The sequence below is a fragment of the Coturnix japonica genome, chromosome Z, assembly GCF_054131305.1.
Source record: "Coturnix japonica strain WE chromosome Z, WE-NBRP24, whole genome shotgun sequence".
NCBI lineage: Eukaryota > Metazoa > Chordata > Aves > Galliformes > Phasianidae > Coturnix > Coturnix japonica.
This window is the reverse complement of record NC_140702.1, coordinates 48416753-48435245: the sequence shown is the minus strand read 5'-3', so window position 1 is coordinate 48435245 and position 18493 is coordinate 48416753. Positions and strand designations below refer to the sequence as shown.

Genomic DNA, 18493 nt, shown 5'->3' with positions numbered 1-18493 from the left:
GGTCATGAAAAAGTACTTGTTGCCTTTTAAGGCTTACATTTTATACAGTCCAAGTGAACCTCGTATTCTTATGAAAACAAATTTTAAATGAGTCAGTATTTTCTCTGGAATATGATTTGGGAAATCTTTATGTTAGATTCTCCTTTGTCTTTTTTGCATTCCTGTAATCACATCTTCCATCACCTTGTACAGCCGTTGTCCCACATCCTCACACTGTCATAGAGGAAAAAAATGCAACAGATGAAATTTTGATCTGTTGGGCCAGCTGAACTTGCATAGCAACTTCTTGCCTTTATCTCTAGGAGCTTTTCCTGTCATCTTACTGAGAAAATATAGCTTCCTACTTCTGTAAAATTGATATTTCCTTGTGCGTTAAAGAAACCTTTGCAGTGCTTAAAGCACAGCAGCAAGGAGTCTGTATTTATCACTTTGTAATATATGCTTCTGCTTTCCCAAGTACTTGTTTCTAAGTGTTTACTTTCATGGCAGGATCTGGTCTTTGCACAGTGAACAACACTGATGCTTACTGCTTTTTTTTTTTTTTTTTTTTTTTTTTTTTAAAGTTTTGTGCTTGATTTGTAATCATTGACTTTAACTAATCTGTAACAATCTTTACCTGTTAGGGACAGTCTCAAATGCAAAATAATGGATATTTGTCTACCTTCTTGTTCAACCCAGGAAAAATAATGTTATCCGTAAATGAAGCATTTATAATTGAGGCCAGATATGTGCTATTATAGCTTATCCTACCACCTGGTATGAACTGTTTAGATCTGGCACAGTTTCTTTCTGTTTCAGCAGATGTTCATGCTGCTCTGAAATGCTAAAGCAAGCAGTCTATGAGCTCATGTTGATGTTGATCTTAACTAAGCAACAGCTACTGTTCTACTGAGCAGAACCAATTATATTTGTTTTGTCCAGAGAAATGTATATAAGCCTCTCCTTTCAGTTACTTTTGGTCCATTAAAAATATTATAATGAAGGCTATATAAAATGAGAATCGACTTCTTCAAAATGTAAAATTGGCCCATTTCTACTACTGTGTGTTCACCTGAAGTTTGTGCCTTGGAGATGGATTCTAAGGGCAAAGAGTTCAGTTTTGATTGGGAGCAGGTATTCAGGATCATTTCAGTATTCAGAAGTGCAGTTTGAGTATGCTTCTTTAAAAACAAAAAAAAAAACAAACCACAAAGCAAAGCAAAAAAAAAAAAACCAAAAAAAAAACCCACACCCGAAGAGAATTGTGTAAATTTATAGCATGCATTAACAATACTTGAATGTTGTTTAAAACATGGTTTGAAAGATCCGTTCTTGTTTTCAGTCTTATCTGTTTGCATTGATAGCCCAAGTAAAACTGCTGTAGTGTATCAGAGCCTGCACTGTTATGACACAGAAGCTGCGTCTGTCCTTTCTTAGCCATTTTTATATAGGGAAGTGCCACTTCAAAAGCTGTCTGTCTTCCATTTTTCTCATGCCATCTCAACACTTTTAAATAGGGTAAGTGAGGACAGACTTTGTTGAATAAACACCTTATTTCTCAGAGTAGTGTCTTGAAACTAGTGCCCCGGTGGCGCAGTGGTTAAAGACACCGCCTTGCTTGCAACACTGGGGCCCGGAGTTCGAATCCCCCCTGTGGGGCAAGTGGTAGAAGTGCCGCTCTGCTACACAGAGGCTCGAATCCCGGGGGCTGGACTCGATGATCTCTAAGGTCCCTTCCAACCTGCACGAAACTATGAAACTATGAAAGAAAAACATTCAACTTACTCCAGCTATTACCCTCAAGCTTCTTTTTATTTGTAAATTGAGCAGCTGTGGTCTGGGCTTAAGATACAGTGCAAAGAATTCCCAAAGGGCTGTGGTAGTTAGTTGTCAGACCAAAGATTAATTACGTACATACCCAAAATAAAAGTACATGCACAAATACATTATCTGTGATGCTTGGTGACACCTCTGAAACTGAGTTTAAATCAATTTAGAAGAAACCAACAGTAAATCACATAAAAACTGTTTGCTGTTGTATAGCAAATGTGTATATTGGCACCCTCTATAAACATTGAGCTCTGATCATGATGAGAAATTCAGTAGGCTAGCCATTTTTCAGATTCGTTGCAATGACTAGAGGTGTTGTATGTACCATGTGTTAAGTGGGCTGTGTGTGCAAATCTGTCTGTATCCATCTTCTCTAAACTACGTGCATTCCAGACTATGCAGACATGGATTGAGACCTATTTATGGTGCAGAATGTTTACATAATATTCACTATGTTCTTGTGATCTGACCATGATGCTCTTCTTCATTTTTTGTAGAAGGCTGAAGAAAACGCAGAAGGCATGGCATCTGGTCTTGGTCCTGATGGAGAGGTAATGTTTTACAGTTTTACAACTTTTCTTATGATTGTTTTGTGATATGTACCATTGAGATAGCTTCACCAAAAATCATCCCCTCAAGTGCTCTAAGGCCTGTTGTTTCTGAGCAGAAAAAAATGCTTTCCAGGCTAACACTTATGCTGAAGTTGTCTCTAATAAAAAAAAATTGAAGATTGAAACAAAAAGTGTTGAATGTACCACTAGGTATATTGACTGATCCCTCTCAGTTTTCTTTATGTGCTTAAAAGTAAACAATTTTCTTGCAGCGCATGAGTAGATATAATTTACTTTTAAAAATGTGGTTGTAGCCCCTATGTATTCTAATTAATTCTATTAAAAAGTACATTATTGCCAGTGTCAGTTACCTTTGCTAGAATCATAGAATGGCTTGGGATGGAAGAGATCTTAAAAGTCGTCTAGTTGCACCCCTCCCCACCGTGGGCAGGCTTCTAGACGTAGGATAGATTGTAGTAGAATAATGACTTAATGTATAGGTATGTTTTTGCTTACTCAAGCAGATAGAAATGATTAATTTTTTCTGAGTCTTTCTTTAATATTTTTTTTTAATAACAACATAATGAAGCAGAACATATTCTGTTTCATTATAAGCTATCCTGTTAGTGTTGCTTTTCTATTCTGTTTTCACATAAATATTTCATGTTGTATGTATGTATTATTCTATTTCTCATCTTTTTAATACTCAAATTAAAACTCAAAAAAATAGACTTTTTTTCTGACATAGTTAAAGATTTATTGTAAAGTCCATTAATATAGTTCCACACTTCTTATTGCAGATGCCTTATGGACATAATTGAAGTAGTTAGTGAAAAAAACACATAAAGACAGTGAATCTTTAGAATAAGTCTCTATGGGAAAGATGCCATGTCTGGTAGCTCAACCATTGTTTTGGGCTGTAACCTGGCAATTCTACTGCAGGATTTCCTTACTTATAAAGTTTGTGAAATTGTTATGTCCTTATCTCTCTGTATAAGAGATAAAGTCATAAAGTTGATGTATATTTCTTGCTGTAGATGTTTATTGGCATAAACAACTGGAATTAAATGACCACAAGCATACTTAACTTATATTTTCATTCATAAAAGTCAACAGTTTCCTCTGCTCACTTTTTGCTCTTTTTAGTCCATTTGAAATCCTGCGATATATTTGTGTATGTCACATAAAGATGTGTTACACACAGAAATACTGTGATTCAGAGTTTGCTTGTGGGAAGCTGTGTCTACTAATAAAACTTCGCTCCTTGTTCAGATCTGTAATTCTGAAGTTACTGTTTTTCATTGCGCATGGCAAGAATGAAATTCAGTTACCTTATGGTGAGAAGTTTTGTTTGAATTTTTAGCCCATAGATGAGAGCAGCCAGATGAGTGACCTTCCAGTCAAAGTGACTCACACTGAAACCGGCAAAGTTCTTCTTGGTCCAGAGGCACCAAAAGCAAGTCAGCTAGATGCTTGGCTGGAAATGAATCCTGGGTAAGTACTTAGCATATGCATGAACTTTTCTTTTAATTTGCTTTTAATTGGTTTATCTTAATTATTCTTTTTTCTTTTTCACTTATTCCTTCTCCTTTCAATTTACTATGTGTAAGCTGAGTTTGACATTTGTTGAACCTAATCCCTCCTTCTTTTGTTATCTATAATTCATATGCTGTCTTCTCTGTGTAGCTATGAAGTTGCTCCCAGGTCAGACAGTGAAGATGAAAGTGGTTCTGAATATGAGGAGGAGGTATGTGCCTTTAAAAAAATAATAATAACTGTAGTAATGTGACAAGTGCTGCAGTAAAAAACAAACTCTTATCCCATTTGATATTCTCGTCTTTTTAGTAAGGTAAGAAAGAAAACCAATACCAGATGTCCAGTTGTTATAAGAGTGAAAACATGGGCAGTTGTGTTGGAGATTTAGGTGCAGACTGTTGAAACCAAGTTTATTTGATGCAGTATTTCAGCGGTGACTTAATGTCATGGTTTTGTAATTTTTGCTATTGGTATTCCACATCATAATGTCATGTAGAGCACAGAGAAGGAGAACTACATGTCCCAGAGGACCTCATGGTCAGAGGGGGAAATACATCACGAAAGTGACGCTCACTCTCTCTCACCGGGTGGCAGCGGGTGTAGGTGTGCTTCTAAGCCGTGCACTTTCAATTACAAAGTAGGCTTCTTGGTCTTCAGAAAACTCTTTCTCTCTTATTTTACTTGATTTATTAGCCTCTGTTTTAATTAGATTGTATTATATTGTGTTATCTTGCATTCCGATATCACAGTTAGTAAAATAATTTTTCCTCCTTACATCATCACCACTGCTCTGTTTGTTTCCTTGAGCCCAGCTCCCATCTCACTACCACTTTCCTTTTTCCCTCCCCATTTTTGGGGTCAGGGGGCTCATGAGCCTACTGCCTCCCTGTCACAGACATGGATTGATCTAAATAACTCTGTGATACTTAAATACAGCTGTTCCGAAAGTTCGAAAAAGGAAGAATCTTAAGATTCTTAATGCACATGAATATTCTGACCCTGAAGCATCTGTCACAGTCCAGAAGGTGTGGGGAATTGTGCTAGCTTATGTGCAGTTGTGTAGTGATCAAAATAGTGATCTCATGGGATTCCGTACTACAGGGACACAGAGCCTTTTTTATTAAACATTTTTGTTTTTTAAAGATTTTCTGTCAATACATGTAACTACTAGCAAGAATACTGTGATTAATAAGGTTAATAACTGTATGTTTGGAAAAAAGCTGCTATATGTATCAGACAGAAAGGTGTATACGCAGTATGGTGAGCTACTTAGAGAGAAAAGCTCTGCCTTGGATAGAAGTTATGCCATTTTTATGTTGAGACATAAGAGGGCGTAGGAATCCACTACTTAGGTGCTGTTAATTTCTGTCTTCTTCCTGAGAAAGACAAAGATGATGTTTCTAGTTTTCCTTTATTATCTCTAAACAAAAATTTATTTCTCCTGTTGATTCTCATTTTCTCAGGAGATAAGTTGTTCTGTTTCTGGTTTCTGTTTTTGTCAATGTTATTTTCAGGATGCCTCTGATGTTTGGTATTCAGCCACATTTAAAAATGCCCTTAGTTCCCAGGCAGAGTTCCTACGTTTGAAGGCCATGTTCTCAGGCTTGGTTTCTTCACATTGCTGACAGCTGTGTCACTGGTGCCTACTGGCAACAGCAGCAGGGGGTAGCAGTCTGTGAGATGTACAAGGTCTGGCAGCCTTTCTGTCGTGTATATTTTGCAGGTCCTTGGCAAGCAGCAGACTTTTCTAGACAGCAGGTTGGGGTGACAAGTGGGTGCCTCTGTACCCCTCAGAAGAGAATCTCCCACTGCTGTCACCCGTCACTTTTTCTTAGTTGCAGTAGTTGTTATGCAGTGGGAAACATGTCTGGCTGCCTACCTCACTTTAGACAACTTATGTCGGTCATCTGTCACAGGAGGTCCTCCACCTGGGCACATCTTACACAGTCGAGTTTGCCACACGCCTCTTCTCCAGGAGAAAGGTCCAGACACTTCCCACAGACCACAGCCTGCGCAGATGCCTCTTCCTTTAAAAGCTCTGGCTGAGTGGAAGTTTCCAGATTGAGTTTCAGGCTGGCATACATTTTTGCTCCTGTTTGTGTAGTGCAGTCATTTTATGTCAGAATTTTTCTCATTATAATCAGGTTACCTCTCTAACTGCTCCCTCAAGACCATGGTATTAGATAATGTGAATGATCAATGCCAGTAGTTCTATAGCATTTTTCAGACAAGTACTTTCTAAAGGAGGGAAAAGCTTATGAGTAGAGAAGTACTAATGTTGTTTTAGAAGACTGCAAGTATTAAGATGGGAAGTCAGGGACCAGTATATGTCAGATTTGGGCCACAAATGAGATGTGCCCACATTTCTAGTACAGACTCTTTAGCAGCTGTTGTTCTGAGCTGGGGAGATGACTCACAAAAGTCAGAGTACTCTTTTCTCATTCCTGAGAATTCAAGTTGCTGATGATCCATTGCCACTGCAGGCAGAGAAAAATTAAATGATTTTTAAAAGAAAAAAAAACCATGATTTTTTAAAAATAAGAAATGAAAACCCTGAAAAAACTTAAAACTTAAAAGGTAGTACTTGCAATTTTTTAAAACTGCATTAAATTGCCACAGATCTGGAATACAATACAAAAGTGTTCATGATTGTGGAATCTTCTCCCTGTACTGAGTATAGTAGACATAGTAAGGCTTCTTAAAATAAGATGGGGAAATATTATTTTAAAATATTAAAAAATTATTTCCCCTTAAGAGGGGAAAATATTTCATATTTCAGAGATTTGTGACCTCGTGCTGAAGAATGTATGTCAAATATTATACTTGTGCTTTGATGCAGTGCAGTTCTGTATGATCATAAGTGTAGGCTGGACTTCTGGATTCAAGTTCCTGTCGTAAAACGCTGACCAGGGAAAACTACCAGTTTGTGAATGCCCACTGAAAGTATGATTTAGAAAGTAGTTGCACTTTCTAACAGCCCCTTCTTCTTCTGTTTTATGTAGGATGATGAGGAAGAATCAAGCAGGTTAGAAGCAGAGGAGAAGATACTCCTGGATCCTAACAGTGAGGAAGTTTCTGAGAAAGATGCTAAGCAAATCATTGAGTGAGTGTTCTGCATGTGCTAATTTTCTTAGTTGTGGTTTCTTAATAGTGGTGTTCCCCAAGACAGGCTTGCTGTAGTTTACAGTGAGTTATAGCTGCTTCTTTGACAAGATAATCTACAGAAGGCAGCATGTAATAATTTGGTGTTTGTTATGTACTGCTAGAAGACTAGCTCCATCAAGAACAGTTGCCAGAGTTTGTGGTTAGCGCTTTTTCTGTACAAACAAATGTGAGCTATGGTCAAAACATACTGTTTACTTTTTTCATTGTTAATTTGTTTGTTTCTGGAAATTTAATTATTTCTCTGCTTTGCAGGACAGCCAAACAAGATGTGGATGATGAATACAGTATGCAATATAGTGCTAGAGGGTCCCAGTCCTACTACACAGTTGCACATGCAATCACAGAAAGGGTGGAAAAGCAGTCTTCTCTTCTGATTAATGGCACACTAAAACACTATCAGGTGAGAAATAATTGAAACACAGTATTTAAAATTTGTATGATGTCAGACATTTCAGTGTGGTATTTCAAGGGACAAAAAAGGTTTTTTTTAGGTGGCACAATAATTTAATTAGGCTAGAAATATGGAATCATATGAGCAAAGAAATCGCAGTTAACTATCACAGATAATGATTAATGCTTAGTGCTTGAATAATAATACAACTTTATCCTTGTACTTGTAATATTTTTTTCATTACAGACCAATATTGTTTTGGTTTTACTGTCCTTCTTACTGACCCATGGTTTCTGTTTTGCTTAAAATTTTCATTTGTGGTGTTTAATAACCTTTTCTTCTAATACTTGAAAGTCAAGAATTTAATATTTTAATTTAAATCCCAACATTTCACTGTACTGATGTGTTACAGTTTGGAGAGAATGAAAAAATTTACTGTGGAGGATGATGTCTCATGTTCCTTACAGGCATTCAATGGATTTAGTAACTTAAGAATTTCTGTGTTCTGAACTGAGCAGAATACACTGAAAATGTCGTTAACAGGTATTTTTGACACTTTGAACATTGTATTGTTTTCCAGAGGGCTCTGTGAACCTGCAGCCCTTATGCAAACTGACCACCACATTTTTTAAGAGCTCAGTGTGTCAAAATTACAGTTTCTGCTTTGCATGGCTCTCAGCACTATTATCTATTACAGTAGTTTAAGTTACTTAAAATTCAAGTGTTAAGCTAATTTTGTCCTTTCGAAGCATTTTATTGTTTTTTTTTTAATTGGGCTCCTCTACATGGTGGGAGAACAAGAGAATGAACAAAAGGTGAAACAAGAGGGTTCAGACTGGTTATATACTCAAACTTTTTATCTGCAGGGACAATGGAGCAAGGCCTCAGAGTGGTTTTACTATCTCCATCCTAGGAGGGTTTCAGTCTCTGATCAGACCAAGCCCTGAGCAACATGGCTTGATCTGTTATGATCATGGATTTGGGCTAGAGATCTCCTGAAACCTGTTTCAGAATGAATTATTGCATGGTCCTGTGTTTATCCAAGCAAAACTCCATCTGAATTTGAATTATTTTGTCAGTTTTTTGGAAGAGTGTTTCACACTGAGCCCTCAGCAAAAAGGGAAAGTTGCTATTTATTAATTGATTTTTGAAAGTGTTAACATTTCTAGCACCACTGAGGAACTATTACTAAGATAAGATAGAATCTCACTCACTCTTCGGAGAAAAAAGTGACTGTCTTGGCTCTGAGATCCTCCTTATTTTTGCAGCCTCATTGTCAGTATGTTGTCCAGGCTGTACACCAAATGAAACATGGATTCATCAGCAGACTTGTTTACTGTGTAATGCTTATTCATTGTCTGGGAAGGTTAATTTGATGCAATAAATAAAGTCATTGTATAACAGTATAAATTTGATGTCCATATTGGCTTAACATGCTCATGAATGGGAGTGTGACAATTCTTCTACTTCCTGAATATTAATTATTTTTTGAAGCACGCAGATATTGTTAACTCATGCCAATCTGTGTTTTGCAGTGCAATTTCCCTGTGAACTGCAGAGTAAAATGATTCAGTCTGTGGAGTTAGACAAATACTGGCAGTAATTACCTATTAGAGCAGATCCTTGAGCTATTTAATGTAATATCGAGCAAGTGAACTGGGAATTTCGTTCTTCATTATGTCTTTTCTGTGTAATGATGACTACTACAAGAAATAAGAGAGGCGTTTGGTGGAGGAGTTTATGGCAAGAGCATTAAGGCTGGTCTTCGGTTCTAGCAGAAGTGCACTGAAGGACACTTAAGTGTTTTGCAGCTGTCCCTTTGAACCTCTGTACTTTCCTGTCCTCTGTATTTTCTATCCTTTTTCCTTCTTAACTTTTTTTTCTGCTTTTCCATATTTCTTACTGCCAAGTTTGGTCAGGATGTCTTTTCTTGACATAGTAGTACTTGTATATGTCAGGGGAGGAAGTTGAATGATGCAGAAAGGACTGGTCCCTGTTCTCAATTCTGAAGCTACTTGTAAGTGAAACACACAGTTGCAGAATACAGAAACTTAGATTGCAGTTGTATTAGTAATGGGATACATACACACATGGAAGACCATGTGCCAAGTCAATAATCTGAATCCTAAAATGTGATTGTGCTTATGGCTGTGCTTTCTAGCAGTATTCCCTGAAGTGTAAAGGTCTCCTTTTATACAGATATTTCTTACCTACAGTACTCTGGATTCTTTCCAGTGCTGGGATTTTTATATACAAGGCGTAACTGTAGAAAGCGAGTGTTCTCTGACATGGGAGTACTGACAGCCAAGTACTGATGTATGCTACAAGAGGTTTAGAACATCAGTGACGCAGTTGAGAAGTGTGAGGGTTTACCGAACACAAGACTTACAAGTGTTGCACAGTATCAACAGGTTTGGTTTTAGAAGATTTTTGATGAGGCAGACAAATTGCATTAAAAATGTGCAAAGAACTTCTAATTTCATCAGTGCTAAAACTGATTTTTTTTTGTTGTTGTTGTTTGTTTGTGTCTGCTTATTTTTGTTTAGGTAGGTTGGGGAGTGAGTAGTGGGTGATTAGGGTTAGAGGAGGAAGACAGAGAAGGAGACAGAGATTCTCACATTCACAGTGTTATTGAGGGAAATCCAGCATTTAAGTAGGCAAGTCATGAGAACCTTCAGATTTTTACTGTTGATGTTAATTACTTGTGCATGTTTTAAATAACAGAAAATTTTACTTTCATTTCAGCTTCAGGGACTGGAATGGATGGTTTCACTCTATAATAACAATCTGAACGGCATTTTAGCTGATGAAATGGGTCTGGGAAAGACAATACAGACTATTGCACTTATCACTTACCTGATGGAGCACAAAAGGCTCAATGGCCCCTATCTCATCATTGTTCCCCTTTCGTAAGTAGAGAACCTCACTTTTATTATAATTCTAAGGTCGGTTTGTTAGGAATACATGCTTGTTTTTCATGTTGCACCAAAATGTGGATGCACACTGACATACACCGAACTATTCTGTACTTTCATTCATAGTTTCTTCCCAAGTAATTGTCTGGAATTGGGCTGTTAACTACGTGTCTCATCAAAGAACTTGTTTCCACTGGTTTCATATCTTATTCTTTTGACGAAATATGTAGTGAATTTACCATTATTTACTCCTAAGCCACAAGAGGAGAATGGTGTTTTATATTACATGCCTGCAGATTCCCCTTCTTCTTTAGCTGTGATACTCAAAATCTACTTTTTAGTTCTTTAAACAACTGCTGCCCCATCAAATAGTACGTAATGATACTTTTTTGAGATAGGATAGTCTTTTAATTACTGTATAACTAGCCCTTGCCATAGCTTTGGTGTGTGAATTCACAACTTCGTCAGTTGTGCAGTAGTATGATTGTTACAGTTTTTCTTGTTGCCTCCAATTCGTTTTTCAAGATTCTAATTGTTTTATAGATTTTTTTTTTATTTTTAATTTTTATTTTTATTTTTGCAATGAATTTTGCTTTCACCAATGGCAAGGTGTGACTTGAAATGCTGTATTTTAAAGAACAGCCATTAGGTATTGTAAAACCAATGTAGTTTCTTGAGGATTTGTTTTCTTATCTTTGTGTTTACATGGTAAATGTCTTGATTTATATACAGAAGTACCTCATCCTTACTGTCAGATAATTCATACACTGATTGTGTAGAGAATGCAAGTGCTGTAGGATTGGGATATATTTTATTCATGGCCATCTTTATGATTTCCTTTGAACTATCCTGTCTTCTCACTGTGCTGCATTAGTAGTTAAGTGGCAAAAACACCACAGCTACACCTTATTCTATGAGTTCATAAGACATGCTCTAGTGTGAGCAGAAATGACAAGGATAAACCCTAGAAAGTAAAACAAAGTCAAAAATAAAAGAAGAATGTTATTAATACGTTTTCTTACAGGCACAGTAAAGTTGTCAGATTCCTTTTGAGTACTCACTGATACTTTTTTCCTATTTTCTTGTTACCAAAAGAGAAGAGCTGAAGTTTATTCCCATAGGCATAACAAAGGCTTCTTTCCCTACCTTTTTCCATACTCTAAAAGCCATTGCTTCGGCCATTGCAGGTCTAGTTAATGAAAAAGACAAAAATATAAATCTATTTTTGCTGCACTTAAAAAGCTGTTAGTTGTGACCCTGTGGTAGAATAAAGTGCAGATGTGGACCTGCATAGTTGCACTCAATCACATTTGTGTAATTAGAGTGGAAAATAGATAAATTCTGCTGTCAACATCATGAGGCTATATTGTACAAGTTAAAAACTCAGTTTGTGGATCCTAAGTGGTGTAAAATAAGCCACAAATGTATTTTCTATTCTAGTTTATCTTTCCTGTTCATAATATGCTCCAGAATATCAATATTACCATAAGATATAATTCTGAATTGATTCTGAAGTGGTTTCTGAATGTGAGCTGAAAGGTATTTTTCCGATTTTTGTCCTGTTACCATTTCTCTGAAATGCATGCATTTTATTGCAGTATATGATTTTTATTTTCTTTAATTTACCTTTAATTATGGGGGTTGATAATTTGGAATGTGTTGAAAATTAAGCATCCACTGGGAATTAGAATTTGAACTAAAAGTAATGAAGTATTTCTTCTTCTATGTTAGAACGTTATCCAACTGGACATACGAATTTGACAAATGGGCTCCTTCTGTGGTGAAGATATCTTACAAGGTTTGATTCATTTTTTGTATGATTATAAATGTGAATGAATGAGAATAGAGATTGTTTTTCCCTTACTTCTGCTTGCAATAAATTTGTCACATCTATATCATGTACTGAGCAGTGAGAGTTAATAATCCTAAGAAGATGACTGTAATGAACTATAATTGCTTTCAGATAGTGAAATGCAGAAGAAAATTGTTACTTACCACATTGCAAAGCTTCTAATGAGAGCAATACAAATGAGCAATACTTCACATTTTGTACATAGCTGACTACTTTTTTTTGACTACTGTAGTAGTGATGAGTACAGGCAATTAGTAATAAGACTAGACTAGCGTGTCTTCATTCCCTGGTATTTAAGAAAAAAAGAAAAAAAGAAGATTGTATATTCCAGCAACAAATTAGGGGAAGGACTCTGAGTAAGTCTGGAATAACATAGATTCTTTGAAATACTATAGGATTACATACAGTTCGTGTGCTTGCTCTGTGTCTACTTATTCCTAAAAAGATGGACCTAATTACTTCCTAGAAGAATGAAAAAAAAATACTCATTTCTCTCTCTTTTTTAGGGTACACCTGCAATGCGCCGCTCACTTGTTCCTCAGCTTCGAAGTGGAAAATTTAATGTTCTTTTGACTACTTACGAATACATAATAAAAGACAAACATATCCTTGCTAAGGTAATAATGACCACTGTCTCTTTGCCACCACTAGAACAAGCTGCCCAAGGCCACATCCAACCTGTTTTTGGGCACCTCCTGGGATGGGGCAGTCACAGCTTCTTTGAGTAACCTGTTCCAATGTCTTACCACCCTGTGAGAAAAAAATTTATCCCTCACATCTAATCTAAATCTCTGCTTTTTTAGTTTAAAACCATTATTTTTTGAAGCACGCAGATATTGTTAACTCATACTAATCTGTGTTTTGCAGTGCAATTTCCCATCTTTTTTAATTCCCTTGATTGATGTTTCACGCTTGAAATACTTTTGATCTACACCTCTTGGGAAGAATTTCTGTCTGGCTTAGCTTTATCAACTTTCCTTTTTTTTTTTTTGTTTTTCTTTTTTTTTTTTTCCAGATTCGATGGAAGTACATGATAGTAGATGAAGGTCATCGAATGAAGAATCATCACTGCAAACTGACTCAGGTCTTGAACACTCACTATGTGGCCCCTAGGCGAATACTACTGACTGGGACACCATTGCAGAATAAATTGCCCGAACTGTGGGCTCTTCTCAATTTCCTTCTCCCAACCATTTTCAAGAGCTGTAGCACCTTTGAACAGTGGTTCAACGCTCCATTTGCCATGACAGGAGAAAGGGTACTGTAGCATGACTTTTGTTTTATTTATTTATTTACTGTTTGTTTGTTTTTTTAAGCATCAAAAACAAAACACTTCCTATGAGCTCCATTTTGTTTTCAAAAGCACAGTAGTACTTTAACTCTCTTTGGTACTTAAGGAGTTAATGTAATTAAAAGTCACCTTTAGTAATTCCAGAAAATTTCAGTGTGTCTTTTTTTTTTTTTTAATCTGAATCTATTAGATTAACATACAGTTAAGGCACATACTTAGATTTCATGTGAGATAAGACATGACCTAGTATACTAAGTAGTCTTGTAGTGACTTCTGTAAACTTTTGTAGGTGGACTTAAATGAAGAAGAAACTATTCTGATTATCCGCCGTCTCCACAAAGTACTCCGACCCTTCTTGCTAAGAAGACTGAAGAAAGAAGTAGAGTCTCAACTACCAGAAAAGGTTTGCAGTGAAAGATTTGTAGAAGGGGTCTAATACATTTTTTAAAGTATTATTTTATTATTTATTTTACAGTAGAGTGCTTCTCTAACAACTGCGGGGTGTTTATTTTTCATAACTCCTTGCAAAGAAAGCTGTCAGCTGAGGAATCCTGAAGATGTGAAGTTTCTGTATTCCCAGGCTTCATCCTCAGTCTTGTAGCTTTAATTCTATTTGTAGTCATCCATGATTTGTGTAAAGCCTTCAGCTTAGTTCTCTTGGAATTGATTTCAAGTGATAAATGAATTGCCCACACGTTGGGCATTAGATCCTATCCTGTCCCACCTTCCCCACACTAGACAGAACCTTTTAACCATTTCACAGAAAATCACAGTTATTATTATTGATGTTACAAAGTGGATAGAATTCAATTCTAAATTAATATTCCAGGAGTTTTGAGTTACGTGAAGTGTCAAAAGTTTATTTGTTTGTTTGGAATGTAGATTTGTAATCAGAATGTAAAATTATGTTCTGATTTGAGATATCATTGTCCTTATGCATCTCATTTGGCCCCATCCTGTCTTCCTCTGCAGTCCTGTATCACATTTCACTTCTATTCTTCTCAAAATAGTGACAGCAAAAAATATGATATAATGAAATATGAATAGGTCTAAAGGCAATGAACAGTCAAAACTTGCCTTCATAAATGCAGTTATACAAAGGGGAATAAGAACTTAAACTGATTGCAGGGTTCACATATTGCATCATAATTTCCCTGTATTTTTAGTAGTTACTAAGAAAATGCTTGCATTCTAGTTTAGGTATGCATAATGCTTGATTGGCAAATACTTATGCTTATTTGCTAGATATAGCACAGAGATTTTTATTGTGCTTTGCAGATGTTATAATGTCCACAGGTATGGACATGTTCGGTTGTTGTTTTTTTGTTGTTGTCTGTTTATTTGTTTTGTTTTTATTTGATTTGATTTAAGCTTCATGTTATGCATTATGTTAGACATTACTTAAATATATTTTTAAATTGTTAAAAGATGAGAAAAAAGTGTTCAGAAGTTTTGCAGTTATATTCTCAGAATCCAGCTGTTTAATGGTTATTCTGACTCATAGATAATGCTTTGAAGTACCTGTTGCTATGCTTGCATTTGGATTGCTGCTTTCTGAAATCAAAGGTGCTGTTAGGTTATGGATAAAAGAGTAAGTTCTTTGGTCTGTGTTTAAGGATGACAAGAACCTGCTGTTAGATTCTGCTAAAATTATATCATTGTGTTGTGTTTTTTGTTTTTTTTTTAAACTCTAGGTGGAATATGTGATCAAATGTGATATGTCTGCTCTCCAGAAGATCCTATACCGACACATGCAAGCCAAGGGAATCCTTCTTACAGATGGTTCTGAGAAAGACAAGAAGGTACAAGGCAAAGGCTAGAACACACAGGAAACAATGCATTAAAATTACTTCTTGAACATATGGTTTCTGTTTCAGAAAGTTAGTATGTAGACTGTTCCTGCAGGTATCTTTCATAAGAAATGAAATCTCTATCAGAGATTGCTTTAAATGACTGCAACTTTTCTTCACTATTCACAAGGAAAAAAAAAAGAAAAAAAAAAAGAAACAATAAGCATACATTTTTCAAATGGACAATATTTTGAAGAAAAAAAAAGTACAGTACTTCTCTTGGCTGACTTTAAGAAGTTATCTGAGTAATTGTGCTTGCACCAGCTCTGGCTGTGAGAGGCTATTCTTGTGATCTTCCATAGCTCTTGGCATAAATCTGGTTTTGGCCAGCTAGGGCTATAGGCCTGCATTCATACTTAATCTATTAATGAAAAGCTTCTTAAGAGAACAGTAGTATTCAGATTCATAGACTTGGATGTTAGACTGCATATTAATAAATGCTGATTATGGCATTGTGGGACTTAATTCAGCTAATATCGGGAAAAGAGATTTCCATTTATCAGCTTAATTATGTGTATAGTATACGTTATGATAAATGTGAAATATGTTGAATGCATTGAGAGAGTTCTTGTCTCAAGTGCTCTTCCTATAGAGCACTTGAACACTGCAGAGCAGCTTGCATACAAGTTTTGTTTGTGCCAGGCCCCTAACAGACCTTACTGTGTGCATTTTACTCATATAATGCAAACGCATACTGTCTTTCTACCATCCTTATGCAGGTTCTGGCTCAGAATATTTTGTTGATTCTCCCATAGTTGCTTCTCCAGTGAGCTTTTTTTTTTAAATTACTTCAGACTGCCTTTTTTGTCTTAACACCTTCCTCTATTTCCAGTCTCCAAGGGTCTCGTTTTTTACTGTCTTCCCAACCCTCTCTTCATTCACTTTCTTTTCTGACTGCTTCATAAGGCTCTTTTATCCAGTGCTACTCATTGCCAGCAGAGGGAGGTGATGGTTGTTGAGTACGTTTAGGTTCATTCAGCAAAAAAGCTGCTGTGAAGAAAAAAGTTGTGTCTTTCTGCCAAGTCCAGCCAGCGACCAGCTCACACTAGAGAGAATGCCTTAAACAGCAAAGCTTCAGGAAATAGTGTGAATTTGAATACCTTTTAGAGAAAAATTGAGGTGATTTTGAAAAGAAAAACACAAGTTTTAGATGAATGGAATACCCACTCCAGATGTAAAATTCCTATTCTTTTGTTGTGTTTTTAGTTTTAGATGTTATGAAGTTCTTAGTGCACTTTACAGTAAAGACTAGAAGATTACAAGTATATAATATGACTGAATAGCGTAGTATTTGCAGTATTACCTGGCTGTATTTTGCTTTTGTTAGTCCACTAGGTGCAATCATGCTGTAAATGTACAGCTTAGCCTAGCACCTAGGGATTCTTCAGTGTTTGCCATGTCTTAGCTGAACTGAATGTTGTCTGAATTCAGTCCTGCTTCTGAGAAGGGTTCACTACAAATTAGGTTTTGAAAATGCAGTTTGTTAAATATTAGAATGTCTAGTACATTGTACTTACCTAAATTAATGCTGTCTGTTGCCTTGTGTTTTGCTTGACCTGGAAAGAGGGAGTAGATACTGTAGAACTTAAAGCATCCAGGTAGCACTGTTCTGAGTACAGCTTATGATCTTCTTTGTTTTCTGTATGTTTTTTTCTTCTATTGTTATTTGTTTCTTTTGTTTATTTTTTGTGTTAATGATAATTTGGTGTTCGGATTACCTGCACTTAAAAAATGTCCTTCAGAAGCTTCTTTAATTAGCTAGGAAATGAAAGTAAGCATTTGATTTGCATTGTTTATTCCCATAGGGAAAAGGTGGCGCGAAAACTCTTATGAACACCATCATGCAACTGAGAAAGATATGCAATCATCCATATATGTTTCAACACATTGAGGTAAGGTTGCTATGTTTGATTTTGAGTTGCTTTTATTCAGAATGGCTCACATAGTAGAAAACTGCTATCGAAGCTTGAGTGTGTGATAGGGAACAACTACACACATAATTTGTGCTGGAAAAGAAACATTCGGAAAGTGCAGTAATCCCAGTCCTTTATATTTAGAAAGAAATGGAGCACCTTTTATTGGCAGTCTAAAGTCTAGTTTTAAAGCATTTAGTCTTGTTTAGATACCATCTCTAAAAAATGAAGTGTGGGTTTTTTTGTTTTTTTTTTTTTGTTTTTTTTTGTTTGTTTTTTGTTTGTTTGTTTGTTTTTTAATTCAAGACATTCCAGAGTAACAACCCTGCCTAGAGCTAGTTTATAGGTCTTAGTCCAAAGTGCCAGGTGGTAGAATAAATAGCGGGCTGCTAATCTTTTACTGTATCCAGAATTGTCCTATTCTATCTACCTTGTTTGTCAGCAAAAATATACTGTTGATCTCTTGGGAAGACCCAAAGTGTATAAATAAGCTAGTACATATAGAAAGTATCATAAATATCTGAAATGAAACTATACTTGTGAATAAGCAAATTCCTACCGTGATGCACTATTGTAGTTCTTCACTGTTCATTCTTTTGAATGTTAATTGAGTAGTTATCAAATAGTTCTTCTGGTAGTTAGTGTAATTTAATTAGACTCTACTGTATTTATAATCTGAGTTTCAAATAATAACAGTGGAGAAAAATATTAAACAGAGCACTGGTGCATCAAGGTGAATACCAGCAGTATAAGCGTAATATAATTCAAACTCTTAACATTCATGTATTTAATGTAGTTGAAATAAAGTTGCATAATTTTGTTTCCTGTTTGTAATAATCTCTTCATTGCTTGCAAATCTGCAGGAATCCTTTGCTGAACATTTAGGCTACTCAAATGGTGTCATCAACGGGTAACTCATTTTTTTCTTACTTTTTGTATAAGCTGTGTTAGAACTACTGCATCATATCAGTTTTCTAGAAGATAAAAGCTAACAAACATAATCAGTTTCTAAATTAAATCAGGGTAATGTTATAAAGAAGACTCCTAATAACCATAAGGCAAGGCTATCTCTGTAGTCACCCTCACATCCAAGACACTACTCTTAACTTGAAGTATTATTTCATCTCTGGATTAGCAGTTGACCATCTTTAATGTTCTTTATTGGTAATAACAAATCTTTGAGTAATGTTCTATCTGTGCTCCATCACTAATTCCTGAAT

The 18493-nt window shown here is 35.9% G+C and overlaps 1 protein-coding gene across 12 annotated transcripts in view; it reads left to right on the top strand.

The window, feature by feature from the left end:
* The window catches only part of SMARCA2 (SWI/SNF related BAF chromatin remodeling complex subunit ATPase 2), a 100070-nt gene that overhangs the window by 37553 nt on the left and 44024 nt on the right, over window positions 1-18493 (top strand). For all 12 annotated transcript variants that reach the window (XM_015848899.2, XM_015848900.2, XM_085530736.1 and 9 more), the window contains 13 exons: window positions 2307-2360; window positions 3724-3854; window positions 4047-4107; window positions 6899-6999; window positions 7314-7461; window positions 10198-10361; window positions 12099-12165; window positions 12726-12836; window positions 13235-13477; window positions 13800-13913; window positions 15205-15312; window positions 17166-17252; window positions 18137-18183. In XM_015848899.2, coding sequence (XP_015704385.1) covers window positions 2307-2360; window positions 3724-3854; window positions 4047-4107; window positions 6899-6999; window positions 7314-7461; window positions 10198-10361; window positions 12099-12165; window positions 12726-12836; window positions 13235-13477; window positions 13800-13913; window positions 15205-15312; window positions 17166-17252; window positions 18137-18183 — 1436 coding nt within the window. The remainder of the gene's footprint in view (window positions 1-2306; window positions 2361-3723; window positions 3855-4046; window positions 4108-6898; window positions 7000-7313; window positions 7462-10197; window positions 10362-12098; window positions 12166-12725; window positions 12837-13234; window positions 13478-13799; window positions 13914-15204; window positions 15313-17165; window positions 17253-18136; window positions 18184-18493) is intronic.